The following is a 16,293-nucleotide window of genomic DNA, read 5'->3' as shown; positions in this document are numbered from 1 at the left end:
ATAAATTAACTTCATGCCTTTTTCTTAACTCATGTTGCCAGATGAAGATCTTAATTTATGTGTGAAAATTAGAAGTTGATTCTCCTACATTAAATATGTGGGTCTCATGTTTCTGCAATCTTCCCAACGCGTTCCCATCCTAGGGCAGATGGCATTGCGGTGAAAGGTCCTGGAAATTGATGTGGACTAGACAATATGGAGTTCTGAATGTGCTGAATCTCTGCCCTCATTGTCAGTTCCTGCAATCACACAAGCCAGATGGGATATATCAGGCAAAGCATCATACAGGCTTGGAGTTGTCCACTGGGTGGGCAGTACAATGAGGAAATAAATGTTTGCTTTCTTGGCAGCCAGTGTTCTTCCCTGGTTTGTCCAAAATTGGATGCAATCTGTGGTCCTGACAAATAGACTTCCACAAAAGTATATTTTGAAAGTGGGAGACTTGAAACTGTGGAAGAACAGCTGGCCAGGGTCAATTCTCCAGCTTTCTTTAATGCAGGAGCTATATGTGAGGCGTTCATTGTAGCAAAAGGTGCCTGCTAACATCATTCAAATGAAGGAAGCTACCCTGACTCTCTGTCCACTGATTTACCCCTGTAAATGCCAGGCTGGATAATCACAGTGCTCACACCAAGGTCCAATAACCTGTCCGTGGCCAGGCTATAACTGTATTCTGAGAATGTTGTAAATCCTTTGGGCATAAAAATGAACTGCAATTTCTACATTTGTGTCAATGCTGATAACCTCCATAATCAGGAATAACAATGTACAAGCCTTTCAATTGAAATTATGATGTGTATTTCCAAATGTTGTACAGGGAAATAATCCCCAAAAGTGGATGTTTTTAGACCGTTGGCCTGAATATTCTGATAGTAGAATCCTAGACACAGCTGATTCAGTGGAAATTGAAGATTCAAATGGGCAGTTCCCTTGCATGTAGAACCTTCTGAAAAGATAACGTGGAGGGCTCACTTCAGTTAAGCTAATAATCACCCTGGAAACATCAGAAGATTAAAAAATTGGTCTAACGCTTGGGTAACCATTAAGCCTACCTCCAACCCACACAAGCTATATCCCTCCCCCAAAAGACACACACTTCTAAAACTCCTTTTACACATCCTCCTGAACTCTTACATCCCAGATCCATGACAACTATCACCAGAAGAGGTGCCCCACAGGATGTCACCTTCTCCATAGCCCCAGGATCTCTCAACACTCCCAGCCCTTCACACCCTTCCCCCTGCCTGGCCCCCCACACCATTCCCCCACTAGTCTGGACACTCCCCTTTCCCCGACCAGCAGACCCGACACTAGCTCTCTCTGTCTCTGGATCCTGATCCTGACATGCATTGCATACTCCATCACTTACCTAGCATCCTAACCCAGTGACCAACTGCCACCCTAAATGTATCGACATTTGAACCCTCTGGTAGCTCTTGTCAAAGTGGCTGGAGCATTGCTGGACATTAAAGCTGAAGACGTGGCGACTAACCGCTGTGAAAAGCAACACGGTTTGACTTCCCCCACAATCCTGCGACATTGGGGAGATATGTTGATTTTAGGTACAATCCATATTTCGCAAGAGCCGAAATCAGAATAGTCAGCAAAAGACGCAGAGCTCTGCGCTGATGAACAAGAATAAGTGGTAATGACTGAGATAGACATTCCTCCAAATGTCCTATATGTTTTTACTATTCCTGGTTCTTTTCAGTTACTGCTGTTTGCAAGCCATTGCATACTGAAGAAAACAACAGAAAAAAGCTGCAAGTTTCAAAAAATTGTAAATTTGAATATATCATATAATTTTTACTTTTGATGCTGGAATGTAAACCTAATAAAATATCACCAAGATAACAAGGTGTAGAGCTGGATGAACACAGCAAGCCAAGCAGCATCAGAGGAGCAGGAAAGCAGACGTTTCGGGCCTAGACCCTTCTTCAGGCCCGAAACGTCAGTTTTCATGTTCATCTGATGCTGCTTGGCCTGCTGTGTTCATCCAGCTCTACACCCTGTTATCTCAGATTCTCCAGCATCAGCAGTTCCCACTATCTCTGAACCAAAGTATCACTTAATTGTGTTAAGATTAATTGTTTCTATTATTTTCTGTAAAGCTTTTCATGGCTATTGAATAACATTTAGAGGTATTATTAACACTGCCTATCAATGTAAAGTGTTTCAATAGAGAAAAAAATACAATTAAAAAATGTGTAACACTTCATCTGCACCTTCCAGGAACAACAGAAGGAACAGAAACATCACTACAAGAAACCCCTCTTCTGGATGATGGCGAGGAGGAAGAAGAAATAACCTGTAAGCAGAAACTCCATAAAGGTTCCACGTTATTTGCAGTTTGTACAATATCCACAAAAAGGGTCAACATGCAGCAGCCTTTGTGAGATTTATCTGGAGGCTATGCGTGGCATAATTTTATATTCTGCAATAAATAGGCTGTTAAAAGAAGGCTCTGTTAGGAGAGAAATGGAGTACCAAAGCAAGGAATTATGCTAAAACTATAGAAAACGCTAATTAGGCCTCAGCTAAGGTTTTGCCGCTAGTTCTGGAACCCACCCTTTCAGAATGTCAAAGCCCTGGAATGTGCTGAGGAAATTCACCGGAATGGTTACCAAAAAGAGGCGTTTCAGCGACATTGAAAGACAGGAGAAGCTGAGGTTGGCTTCTTTGGAGAAGCGAAGATTAAGAGGCGATTTGATGTTTTAAACTCAAGAAGAGTTTGATGGAGTAAGTGCATAGAAAATGTTTACAGTGGTAGAAAGATTGGTAATGAGATGACACAGATTTAAAATAATTGGCAAAAGAACCAGAGGAGAAATGAGCATTTTTTCTTGTGCAGGTTCTGTTGTAATTTGGAATGCACTATCAGAGTGTGGATGAAGCAGGTTCAGTATCAACTTTCAAAGAGAATATCAGCATTTGAAAAGAAATGTTTTCAAGATTACAGGAAGGGAACAGGGCAGGAGGATTAATTGGATAAGTCTACCAAATGCTGCTCTCATGCTGTATCAATCCATGATTCACTCATGGATTATTTTGATGTGGCACATTGATTCTAATGACAGCATACCCCTGTGTCTTTCAGCTAAGAGTAATGTTGTTCAGCGTATAATGGATATCCTGAGATTTCTCCGGGTCCTCTTCCTAGCCATGGTGGATGGACTGACACAGTGGCTGAACACCCTCGCTCGGCAGTACCTTGATACTTCTACTGTTCTGTGGGTTGAACGGCACTTGTTGACCCAGAGACTTGCACGTGTAAGTAATTGAACTGGATGATCGCAAAATCATCATTCTTTACCTGTGAGGTATTCTTAAACTATTATCTTAAAACCAAGCAAATACAAACACATCTGTTGAAAGCAAAATTCGTACATGTAGTAAGTAATGTGGTCATATAGTCATCATCAAGACCTCTCCCTCTTCCCTAATTGGTACCAGTCTTAAAATAAAGTGCATGTAATGGAATAAATAGAAAAGAAATAAAGTTTATTTCATTGGATAAATGTTGTATTCTTTTCACACTTTACAATCCTGGACAGAACTGCTAACTTAATGCAATGATCCTGGACAAGGTTACCAAATTATTCTACAATCTGGTTAGGGTCCTTTATTTTTAAAATGGACAAAATGTGGATCCAGGGGACTTAGTAAGAGAAGAAAGCATGAGATTCCATGACTTTAAACAAATGACAGGTATTCTGCAAGTTAGAACAGTAATACAATCTACAATACGTGCGCACCCTACTTTGAACAGTCAGAATCACTAAGTGGTATATATGGGTAATTTACTGTAATCAAACACCCGACAGTATACAAGTAGCATATGCATTTAAAACAGACCTTACTGATTTTTCAGTAACACTCCCCAGACGTTAGTAACATAGCACATCATCAAACCTCATTAAATTTCACAAGAGATTAAAATGCTTCTCTTTTGGTGGTCAGCCTTGAAGCTCCCATTGAAGAGCTATTCTGTCATGGACTGCCTCAGTGACCATTCATATCCTAATCAGCATCCTGTTCTTGGTTCAGATTGCTCTGGATACTGAACCTGCACTCCAGTAGTCATTCAGCACAGCCTCAGCTTCACTAAGCAAGATGCGTCTCTCCATTTTCCCTGAACACTCAGCCTGCTTAATATCCTGCTCATGGGCTTTTCAAACCTCACCAAAGTATTAATGGTCTCAGGCTTCTTCCAAAGCTACCCCAACTTCCTTCAATACAAATTCAATGACCTTTCTGCTGCTTTAACTATCCAAGATGAGTTGTGAATGCTAGCTTTAATCTCTTAGCTGCCTATCAACTCCTAAAACCACTTCCTAACTGTGTTCTAACCGCACAGAGCTATCCAACTGGTCTTGACCCTATCCCTGCAAAACAATTTTTAAAAAGTCAGCGCTTCAAATGTGGAGTCTTCCTGTCTCTGTGTCCCTGGAACTGCTTTATAGTGATGTATTGTTAACCTTGTAAAGCCCTCCTCTGTTGCAGAACAGAATAGAATGTTGCCATCGAACTACTCTTGAAATTTAATACTGTACTCCATAAATGTTATCCGCTCACAGAATGCTGAAAAATAGATTTCATCATAACTTGTCCAAGTCTTTTCTCCTTACTGTATATAAATGTTTTAATGTGTATATTTTGAATGTGAGTTTGGAAAGTTTCATAACTACTTAAGAACATAGTACTTGTTTATTTTTACTCATCAATTTCCATCACCTTTTCAGGGTGAGGAAGTACAAGGACCATTGGATGGTCTGTATGAAACTTTAGAGCAGAGTAATCAAACGCTGCTGCAGAATGCCAGGCCTGAACAGTCAACAAATGGGGATGGTCCACAGCTCACCAATACATCAAGGCAGGTGCATAAATACATATTAATAAGCATGTAAGTTAGGTTCTTGTGATGTTGCTTTGCACTAACAGGAAGCATAGGGAAGTTAAGTGACATTTGTCTCGCCAGGGCTGAAGTGAACTGAAAGCTCTCTCTGGTCCTCTGGGCTGTGAAGCCTTGAGATTTAGAATCCCTGGCTTTAATTTGAGTTCAAAAGCTGATGGGAACTGCAGGCAGGAATCTGATATTGGAGAACAAGTGCTAATGACCAAGGAGCGAGTTGAATGGTTCTTGGCACTAAGATACATGTTGGGGGTTTCTTGCATCTCCTAACTCAAAGAGAACAAAAAAAGGTCCACAATTTTTTGGGTCTCTTCAAGCACATGTTTCTCTTCTCAATGGATGTGATGGAGCCAGCTAGATTTAATGGAGAAAAAACCGAAGTGCTGCAGATGTCAGAAATCAGAAACAAAAACAGAAATTACTGGAGAAACTTGTCAGGTCTGGCAGCATCTGTGGATGGAAAACAGAATTGACATTTCGGGTCCAGTGACTCCTCTTCAGAACTGATTGTAGCTGGGAAAATGTTAATACATATACTGAAGTTATGCTGTTAGTATATATGTTGGAATGGGAGGGAGGGAAGGGGAGTAAATGATGGGTGGAGTTGGAGCCCAGAGACAGAAACAGTTGGGCAGGCTAAGAAATGAGTAAAGGTATGAGGAGTCTATCACAGGATTATATACAGTCATCAAAACATCACTGGAACCTGATCTGCATATTTACAAAAGAAATAGGAACATGAGTAAGGGGTAGTATGGCTGCTTAGTGGCATTGCTGCTTTACAGCTCCAGGAACCCAGGTTCCATTCCACCATTGGGGAACTGTCTACATGGAATATGGACCTTCACCTCATACTGATAAATTCTTGATCTCGCAAGGAATTAAGGGCTACGGGGAGAGTGCGGGTAAGTGGAGTTGAAATGCCCATCAGCCATGATGAAATGGCGGAGTGGACTCAATGGGCTGAATGGCCTTACATCCACTCCAATGTCTTATGGCCTTATGGTCTTATGCCTGAGTGAGTTTTCTCCGGGTGCTCCAGCTTCCTCCCCCTCAGTCCAGGAATGTGCAGGCTAGGTAGATTAGGGAAATGCAGGGTTACAAGGAAAGGGTAAGGGGGTGGGTTTGGGGTGGATGCTGCTCAGATGGTCAATGTAAACTTGATGGGCTGAATGGCCTGTGTCCACACTGGGGATTCTAAATATTTAAAAAGGCCGTTCAGCCCCTGAAATTGATCTTCCGTTTAACCAGATTGTGTCTGATCACCTACCTCTATACCATCTTCCCGTCTATCTGTATATCCCTTGATATCCTCCATAACTTCCAATCCAACAATTTCTGACTTGTATATACACAATGGCTGACTCTCCTCAGCCATTTTTAGTGGAAAATTTCAGATTCCCTACCCTCTGAGTGAAGAAATTCCTTTCCCTTACATTCCTAAATGTCCTTCCCTTTAATATGAGAGTCTGACCTCAGTTCTAAATGTCCTAAATGAGAGTAACATTCTACTAAAGTTTTTAACGATACAATTTTTCACATTATATTCCATCTCTCTTGTTCTTGCACACTGACTTAAAATTTTCTGCTGGCTGCCTCTTCAAAAAAACCCAACAGATTTGCCAAACTTGATTTCCTCTCCATAAATCCACATTGACTCTGCCCAGTACTGCCATTATTTTCAAAGCGTCCAGCTATTATGTCATTTATATTAGATACCTGCCATTTTCTCTACTACTGATGTCACGTTAACAAGCTTGTAGTTCCTGTTTTTCTCCCTCAGTTCCACTTTAAAAGTCAGCAATCCAGAGATTACTGTACAAGAGATGAGATGCTGTGCATCAATGTTAGGGACACTGTGCAATGCATCAATCAGGTTTCATGCGCTGGAAGGAGAAATGAAAAGGAACATTTTGTGACTGTCTTCCAGAAAAGACCATGCTCACTCGCTTGAGACTGTCAGAAATGCAGCAGCATCGGTGGGGGTAAAATAATGGAGCATTTTAATGACATTGGGTGGCATGGTTTTAAATTCTCTCCCTTGTATCTACCCTAGAGATTTTTTTATGGGCTCAGGAAAGAAATTGTCACATTTTAGCCAATAGTTAAAAGTTTATTTGATAACTGAACATTGAACTCTTGGAGCTACTTGTGAGTTTGTTTGAATTGGAAACTTGTATTAGTTTATAGTCAGACCGTAGGATGTATTGATAGCATACTAACAGACAGAAACTTGTAAAACTCCTATCATTAAGACCTTAGGTTTTGAACAAAGGAGGATGATAATTACCTGCCTGCATCTGCAGGCAAAGCATCAGAGTCATTTTAAAGCTTCATTTAAATAGAATTGGCATCAAAAAGTATCCTGGAGTTTTGAACCTGAGAAATTCAGACCAACTTGAATGTCACTGGGCCAACAGGTCAATGAGGAGTGGGGAGAGGGGCCATAGTGCCATGAAGAGGACGGAGTGAGCTGGTAATTTAGTGTAGCAAAGAGAAGCTTGTCTGCTTTGATGAATGTCAATGAAGTCTTAGGGGCCACTTTTGTATTGGCTACCAATTGGCCCCTTAACAACACTGCCGCTTAGGCTGCTCAGTACCAGGGATGGAAAGTTGACTGAGTTTCCCTGTCCGCAAATGCTGCCAGAGCTGCTAGCCATTTCCACAGATACTATTTTAATTTCCAATTTCCAGTAAGCCCAGTGTTTTGTTTTTACCTGGAACAAAGAGTGTTCCATATTTCCCACAGAAAGGCAGGCAGAGGACCAAGGAGATTCCAATAGAGACACATTTAAATTGGTGGAAGCGAGTGTAATTAGGGTAGACATTGTTCAATGATGTGAATAAGTTCAGCAAGGTGGAGGCAGAGGAGGTATTTGGTGGTTTGGACTGTTGATCCTTCATTCAAGGAAGAAGAGGATCAGGGGCTTGTCTCCCCTGAAAAATGAATTTAATGAAAGCTAAGGAAGAATTTTGCAGTCCAATTTCATGATGTTAATTTTCTTTATGCAGTAGTTCTGAAGAGCCAGAAGAATCCCTGATGATCCATGAGGAAGGGAAGTCCCAGGAACCTGTTCCTGATTGCAGCTCAAAATGTAACATCGAGGAAGAGAACTTGGTTGTGGATTCACTAGAACCAGCCAAAGTTGACACAAACTCAGAGGAGGTCTCCTTTCAGCCCATTACTCGTACCAGAACAGCGAGTGAACTGCTTGCAAGCAGGTATAAAATGAGCTAAGGTTAAAAATTGCATTTCCAATTAGGCCATGTGTATGTGTGATCAAAACTGTGCCAATTTCAATAAATTGTCGGATATTCTACTTTTAACTTGGAATACTACCCTGAATTGAAGAGACTAACGTATTTCGTTAAGAATTGCAGCTTTACAATGGTCCAAATTATTTGCTGAAAGGTTGCCGAAACCTTTTCAACTTGCACTCTTCAGGATAAATGCAAGAATGTCAAATTAAAACAGTCGTAACAATTTACAGACTGGACTAGAGATTGATGATTGGTCGGCAGATTGATCCAAAAATGGTTAAGCGTGAGCATGGAAGGAACATTAGGGAACTACAGACTTCCTCAACTCCCAGATAATTCAAAAAAAGGTCCAAGGTTTGAACACATTTCTTTTGTTTTCAGAGAACGGGCCCCTGTGTCTGAACGTGTGTTGCCTTTTGAATGTCTGATGATCTACGTTCAAATCTTGACAGATATTCCTAAATTCCTCACTAGGGTTGTGCTTTGCACATTTAAGATTGTCAGCAAGAATTTCCTTGATGCAAAATGACATCCAACAGTGAACATTTTGTTTTGGAAATTGTAAACATGGGCTTGTTGAGTCTGTACTATGCCTTTATCAAGTTACTGAAGAAAGACCTTAGAAGGATAAGGAGGTATCTGATTGGAACTTAGAAAATAATGAGAGGCCTGGATAGAGTGGACATGGAGAAGATCTTCACATTAGTAGAACAGACTAGGTCCCAAGAGCACAGCCTCAGAGTGAAGGGACGACACTTTAGAATTCGGGTGAGGAATTTCTTTAGCCTGAGAGTGGTTAATCTGTGGAACGCATTGCCACGGAGGGTTGTGGAGGCCAAGTCTTTGAATGTATTTGAGGTAACAATAGATAGGTTTGTGATTAATAAGGGGATCGAGGGTTACAGAGAGAAGGCAGGAAAATGGGGTTGAGAAGCATGTCAGTCGTGATTGAATGACCGAGCAGACTCAATGGGCCGAATGGCCTAGTTCTACTCCTTTATCTTATGGACTTATGGTCTCATGGAACATAATGTTGATTTGTTCAGCCTCTATACCTGATATCACACTAATACTGAAATTGGTGCATGCTGATGCTCAATTGTGTGGTTGGTAGAGTGTATTATTGGACTGATCATACAATTATTAACGGGAAATACCACTTGCATAGCCATTATATGTGTCTCATTTTAGCAATATCCAAAGTATTTATACATGTTTCCCTAACTTAACAAAAAACTGCAATGAAAGGTATCCTTAAGTTAAGCAATTGAGTTAAATTATTTTCCCTTTCGGAGGTGTTGAAGTTTGGTTGCAGGTCTTGAATTATTTTTGTATTGTTCATGGAAAATAAGCTTTAGCTTCTTCTTTCAGGATTTGGCATAATCATGCGTTCTCTTTTTAAGATAAATATAATTGAAAAGAAATACTTTAACTCAAAATGAAATGGTTCTATTTGGCAAATTGGATCTAAAGTTGGTTCAGCAGCAAAAGGCAGAGGGTGATGGTCAAAGAGTGTTTTTGTGACTGGAAGCCATGTCTGGTGGTATTATAGAGGGTTCTGTATTGGGTCCTTTGCTGCTTGTACTATATATTAAATATCTAGATATGAACATAGGCAATTTGATCATTAAGTTTGCAGTTTACGCCAAAATTGGTGTTGTGCTAAATAACAAGGAGCAAAGCTTTAGACCACAAAATGATGTAGATTGGCTGATCAGGTGGGCAGAACCTTGTCAAATGAGATTTAATCCTGAAAAGTGTGAGGTGACATTCTAGGAGGACTGACAAGGCAGGGGAGTGTACGATGTATGATGGGACTGTAGGAAATAGAATGGCGCTTTGATATGCGTGTCCATTGATCCTTGAAAACAGCAGGAAAGGTAAATAAGATGGTTTAGAAGGTATAAGGAATACTTGTCTTTATTAGTCAACACATTGAAGACACAATCGAGGAAGCTATCATGCAGTCACAGAATGTTAGTTAGGCCATAACTGGAGAAGAACTGTGTGCAGTTCTAGTCATTACGCCGTGGTAAGGATGTGACTGCACCAGAGCAGGTGCAGATGAGATTTACCAGGATAATAGGAACTGCAGATGCTGGAGAATCCGACATACCAAGATGTAGAGCTGGATGAACACAGCAGGCCAGGGAGCATCTTAAGAGCAGGAAAGCTGACGTTTCGGGCCGAGACCCTTCAGAAAAGGCCTAGGCCTGAAACACCAGCATTCCTGCTCTTAAGATGCTGCTTGGCCTGCTGTGTTCATCCAGATCTACACCTTGTTACCTCAGATTTACCAGGATGTGGCCTGGACTAGAATGAATCAGCTATGAAGAGAGGCTAAATAGGCTGAAGTCATTTATCTTGAAGCACAGAAAGCTAATTGAGATCCAAGATGTTATGAGGGGCATAGGTAGGGTAAATAGGAAGACACTTTTCCCCTATATAAAATTGTGAATAACAAAGAGATATAGCTTCAAGATAAGATGTGGGAACTTTAGAGGAGACTTAAGGAAAATATTTTTCACCCAGAGGTTGACAGAAATCTGGAATTCACTGCCTTAAAAGATGGTAGAGACAGGAACCATTACAACATTTAAGAAGTATTTAGATAAATATTTGAAACTCCATTACACTCAAGGCTATGAGACAAGTATTAGAAAAGTGGAGTAAAGTAGATAGGTGCTAATGACCAGCATAGACACAGTCATACAGCACAGAAACAGATCCTTTGGACCAACTCATCCATGCTGACCAACTTTCCCAAAATAAGCTCGTCCCATATGCCTGCATTTGGCGATACCCCTCTAAACCTTTCCTGTCCACCTATCTGTCCAAATGTCTTTTAAATGTTATAACTGAAACTGTTTCTACCATTTCCTCTGGCAACTCATTCGATACATGCACCGCTCTTTTGTGTGGAAAACATTATCCCTCTGGCCCCTTTTAAATCTTAAATCTAAACCCTCTAGTTTTGAGCTCTACCTGGGGTAAAAGACCTTGTCTATTCACCTTATCTATGTCTCTCATGACTTCATATACCTCTTTAAGGTCATCCCTCCGCCTCATATGCTCCAGTGAAGAAAGTCCTAGTCTATCCAGCCCCTCCTCACAACTCAAAACCTCCAGTCCCGGCAGCACCCTTGTAAAAGTTTTCTGCACCCTCTCCAATTTAATAACGTCCATCCTGTAGCAGGACGACCAGAATTGTATGCCATGCTCCAAAAGTGGCATCACCAGTGTTCTGTTCAACAATAGAGAGAGATAGTAGGAAATAACAAAGGTGTAGAGCTGGATGATTTCTGTTCAACTACAATATGATGTCCCAAGCCCTATATTAAATGCTCTGACCAATAAAGATAGGCATGCCAAACACCACATTCACCACTTTGTCTACATGTGGTGTCACTTTCAAGGAAATATGTCCCTGAACCCCTCAGTCTCTCTGTTCAACAACACTCTTCAGGGCCCTACCATTAACTGTGCAAGTCCTGCATCGATCTGTCTTATAAAATGCAACATCTCAAATTTATCTGAACAAAACGCCATCTGCCATCCGCCATCCACCATTTCCCAGCGCACTGGCCCAGCTGATCGAGATCGCTTACTCTTAGATACTCTTCACTATCCACTATACCACCAATTTTGGTGTTATCTGCAAACTTACTAAACATGCTTCCTACAAGCTCATCTAAATTATTTATATAAATGACAAGCAGCAGTGGACCCAGTACCGATCCTTGCAGCACACCACTGGTCTCTGCCATCTGTCTGAACAACAACCCTCTGTCTCCTACCATCGAGCCAATTTTGTTTCCAAGTGGCTTGCTGTCCCTGGATGCCATGTGATCTAACTTTACCAACCTTGCAGAATCTTGCTTCTTTCTCAGCTGTTAAACTCTATGACCATCTCTTTATGTGCACCAATTGATAGGGGAAGGCTTGATGGCTGAGTTAGTTTGATAATGAGTATGTGGATCAGATTAAGGCCAAAAGCACAAGGTTTGATTCCAATTCCAGCTGAGGCAAGCATGGGCCTGCCTCTATGCCTCAACTGGAATCAAAAAATCATGGCACTTACAAATAATCACCAAGGACCTGCAAGCAAGGATCTCAAGAAAAGTGATTGATATAGTGCACCACAACATGAATCAAAAATTATTATATAATACTCAAGATAAATGTGACAAGAAGCAAGTTGATGGAGTACTGTGTATTTTGATATTTATAAGGAACAAAACTTGGCCAAAACATTACTCATCAGCTGCCACATTTTAAGATTAATATTTTTGTTTTCCTCTTTTAAAGCTATTTTTCCAGTGAAGAATTGGAGGAATCCAAGAAATTTTATCAATCCCAGAACCGAGTTTTGAAACTGGTGTTTGCTGTGTATCATGTTATTGCTGCTTATTCAGAGTTGACCTGCTACTTCATCATCATCTTGAACAATATGATCTCTGCCTCTGTAATCACACTCTTTCTTCCCATTCTGATGTTCCTCTGGGCAATGCTTTCAATTCCTCGGCCCAGCAAACGATTTTGGATGACAGCAATCATCTACACTGAGGTGAGTTGTAGGGGTATTGTATATTGTGCATGTTACTAATTTACATATTTTGAAGCTTTATGTAAACTAAACTGGAAAAATTATTGTAATTTTCTGCTAAACCATTATGATTTTGCTATCTTCCCTGTGTATTAATATGTATATGTGTGAAAAATGGAGTTATGAAAAAAGGAACTGTATTTTAATGAAATCCATTATAGCACCGTAATTCACACATTAGGGACCAGTTTTGCCTCGGTTGTTGTAAGCACCCTTATTCCTGAGTTGGGAAATTGGGGTTCTGAGTGATATTTATCCATCAGCCAGCTGTGAAAAACAGGTAATGAATTTATTTACACCATTATTGTTTTATGCAACCTTGCTCAATACATGTTATCTGGTACAGTTCCCTAGAATTGCAACAGTGACTTTTAATCAAAGCCAATTAATTGGCTATGTAAATATTTGTATTGATGTTTTATCGAAATCCCTGAACTTGGTCTGCTTTGGTTTGCTTTACCTGTTGTCATTGTCTAAAATGCTTACTATGAAGATCAATGTGGGCATTAACTATTATTATGGCTATGATATTTTCCTGCATTATATTCAGTGTTCTTAAGATTTAGCATTTTAATGCAAATATCATTATCAAACAGATGTGACCAGCTTTCATTTGACTTTGCAGGTGATGGTGGTCGTTAAATACTTATTCCAATTTGGATTCTTCCCTTGGAACAGCTCCTATGTTATTTCACTGAATGAAGATAAGCCGTTCTTCCCTCCACGCATTCTCGGATTGGAGAAGACAGATGGTTATGTTAAATATGATCTGATTCAGCTACTGGCACTTTTGTTCCATCAGTCACTGCTAAAGGTTGGACACCATAACTTTCAATCGCATTGATAAACAAGCATTTGTATAGTGAGTTAGAAACTAATAATAATATACCTAAAAGGTGCTTTTAAAAATGTTATTCTTGTTTACAATTTCTTTTTTCAGTGACAAATGAGAGCAAAACTGCTTTCCTTTTCCCTCCTATAAATTCAGTGTGTTGAGACCATTTGCAATATACTGAAACAGTTTTTACAATGGGACTACATTTTGCACAATTGAGCAAAAATTTCTCTCAACCTCCTCTGCGAGCTTAAAAGTATTTTGATCTCTCTCATGCATGAAAGCAACAACAAAAAAAAAATCAGCACTCTGTGATCAAAGTTTCCAAACTTTCAGTCTGCCTCTTCAAATTCCATCAGCATTTTACCCGAGTTTCATCAGTTACCTTGTCTGATTATTTTTTCACCCAGGGACCCCAATTGAGATTTTCTCAAATATGAGTATTTTGATTTCCAGGGGTAATTTCTCATTCTCACTAGTAGGTGAGGATGTCAATAGTAACAATATCTTCTATACATGTGTTGACTTGTATTTGGAGTCAACCATAAGCAGAATTGGAATAATGCATCAATATCTTTAATAACTATCAACTTTCCATTAAATTTAAAACCACGCCACATCAAACAACATCAATTTCCTAGAGACCACAAGATTTAAATTTGTACAAGACAACAGGTATAAGTTAACAAAAGTTTATTACTAAAATTAACTAACGTACACTTCCACGGACAGAAAGCCACCACCCTGTGCCCAGCTTCTGTATACTGTTGAGCTCGCTATTGTTGTATTTTCATCGAATGTGCACAAAGCATTTTGTTTTCATCAGGCAGTTATAAATCTGTTTACTGAATGTAACATTTCAATCTCAGAATTAAATTTTAATAATTGATTATTAATTACCGTAATTAATAATATTTCAATAATTAATTTAATAATTAATAACTTAAGAATGTTCATTACGATAGAATCCATCAAATTTATTTCCAAGGATAATAGCTCTGCAACTTACTCAGTCCTGAACCATACATTCTGCATTCATTTACAAGAATTCATTACCTCAGTCTGAGATTGAAATGTTACATTCTTGTACAAATTTAAATCTTGTGGTCTCTAGGAAATTGATGTTTTTTGATGTTTTGATGTTTCCTAGGATCCCAGTTAGCTAAGTGTCTCTTTGACCCATTTAAACTGTTTTATCATCTTTGTAGCCTCCTTCTTCTCTTCCTTCTTGCCCTCTCCACACCATTCCTTGCGACTTCCCCCTTCAAATCTCTTATACAGCTTTTTTTCTCCCTCATAAACTTTGCAGCCTTTTCTTCTACCATGCCTCCTTTTGCAAGCCCCCTCCACCCCGTAAATAATTCTAGCAGTCCCTATCTCTCCCCACATTCCTCCTTGTACCCATCTTGGCTCCCACCCCTGATCTGCTCTGATGTCTGTACCAAGATCATTCCTGGATCAGTGGGGAGGTGATGGCCTAGTGGTATTATTGCTAGCCTCTTAATGCAGAAACTCAGCTAATGTTCTGGAGACCTGGGTTCGATCCTGCCATAGCAGATGGTGGAATTTGTATTCAATAAATAAAAATAAAATCTGGATGGCCACAAAACCATTGTCGATTGTTGGAATAAACCCATCTTGCTCACTAATGTCCTTCAGGGAAGGAAATCTGCCATCCTCACCTGGTCTGGCCTATATGTGACTCCAGACCCACAGCAATGTGGTTGACTCTCAACTGCACTTTGATATGGCCTAACAAGCAACTCCAGTAAAGGACAGCTGGGATGGGCAATAAATGTTGGCCAGTCAGTGATGCCCATGTCCCACGCCATCCAGATTTTATTTTTATTTATTGAATACAAATTCCACCATCTGCTATGGCAGGATCGAACCCAGGTCTCCAGAACATTAGCTGAGTTTCTGCATTAAGAGCCTAGCAATAATACCACTAGGCCATCACTTCCCCACTGATCCAGGAATGATCCTGGTACAGACATCAGAGCAGGTCAGGGGTGGGAGCCAAGATGGGTACAAGGAGGAATAAGAGAAAAGGTTTTGCATCCCAGTCAATGGGATGCATCCAGACTTCCTGCCTGGACTCCCCTGTCCCACCTCACTCTGAACATCAGTCCCTGGCTCCCTGTTTCCCTGACCACTCCCTCAATGTCAATGCTTTGTTTCTTAAGGGCCTACTGCTCCTCTAATTACAATGTGTTTCTCTCCCAAATGTGACAGACAAGCTTACCTCTGATTTGAGGAATGAGTTCTCACCATTTTCATCCATTCAACTTTCAAGGGTGATCTCTGAATTGCAATTGAAATTCCCTACCAGAAACTTACTGTGGGTGTACTTACACCACACTGACTGCAACTATTCCGGAAGGTGGCTCACCCTCTCAAGGGCAATTATAATTATTGGCCTTGTCAGTGTCTTCCACAGCCTATGAACAAATACAAAAGATGTATTCTTTACCCAGGCCATGTCCAACTAGTGACTGCATGTCACCATTCTGATGTATGTAAGACCCTCAGGTTTAACATCATTCTCCTACTCCATTGTAGAAATTGCTCCAGTGCCTACAAGTTAGTATGACCTGATTCTTACTGTATTTTCATTGAGATGCAATCAAACTTCTGTATTGTGGATATTCTGGATTGTGTTATGTATTTATAAACACA

At 40.2% G+C, this 16,293-nt stretch overlaps 1 protein-coding gene across 5 annotated transcripts in view; it reads left to right on the top strand.

The window, feature by feature from the left end:
• piezo1 (piezo-type mechanosensitive ion channel component 1) overlaps positions 1-16,293 on the top strand; it is a 337,749-nt gene that overhangs the window by 278,727 nt on the left and 42,729 nt on the right. For all 5 annotated transcript variants that reach the window (XR_009446804.1, XR_009446805.1, XM_059651724.1 and 2 more), the window contains 6 exons: positions 2,233-2,310; positions 3,098-3,270; positions 4,743-4,873; positions 7,925-8,134; positions 12,482-12,740; positions 13,405-13,593. Coding sequence is in view for 3 of the 5 variants with exons in the window: in XM_059651724.1 (XP_059507707.1) it covers positions 2,233-2,310; positions 3,098-3,270; positions 4,743-4,873; positions 7,925-8,134; positions 12,482-12,740; positions 13,405-13,593 (1,040 nt within the window). In the remaining 2 variants the exon portion in view is untranslated. The remainder of the gene's footprint in view (positions 1-2,232; positions 2,311-3,097; positions 3,271-4,742; positions 4,874-7,924; positions 8,135-12,481; positions 12,741-13,404; positions 13,594-16,293) is intronic.

The sequence above is a fragment of the Stegostoma tigrinum genome, chromosome 16 (assembly GCF_030684315.1).
Source record: "Stegostoma tigrinum isolate sSteTig4 chromosome 16, sSteTig4.hap1, whole genome shotgun sequence".
Classification (NCBI taxonomy): Eukaryota; Metazoa; Chordata; class Chondrichthyes; order Orectolobiformes; family Stegostomatidae; genus Stegostoma; species Stegostoma tigrinum.
This window is presented reverse-complemented; position numbering and strand designations above follow the sequence as displayed.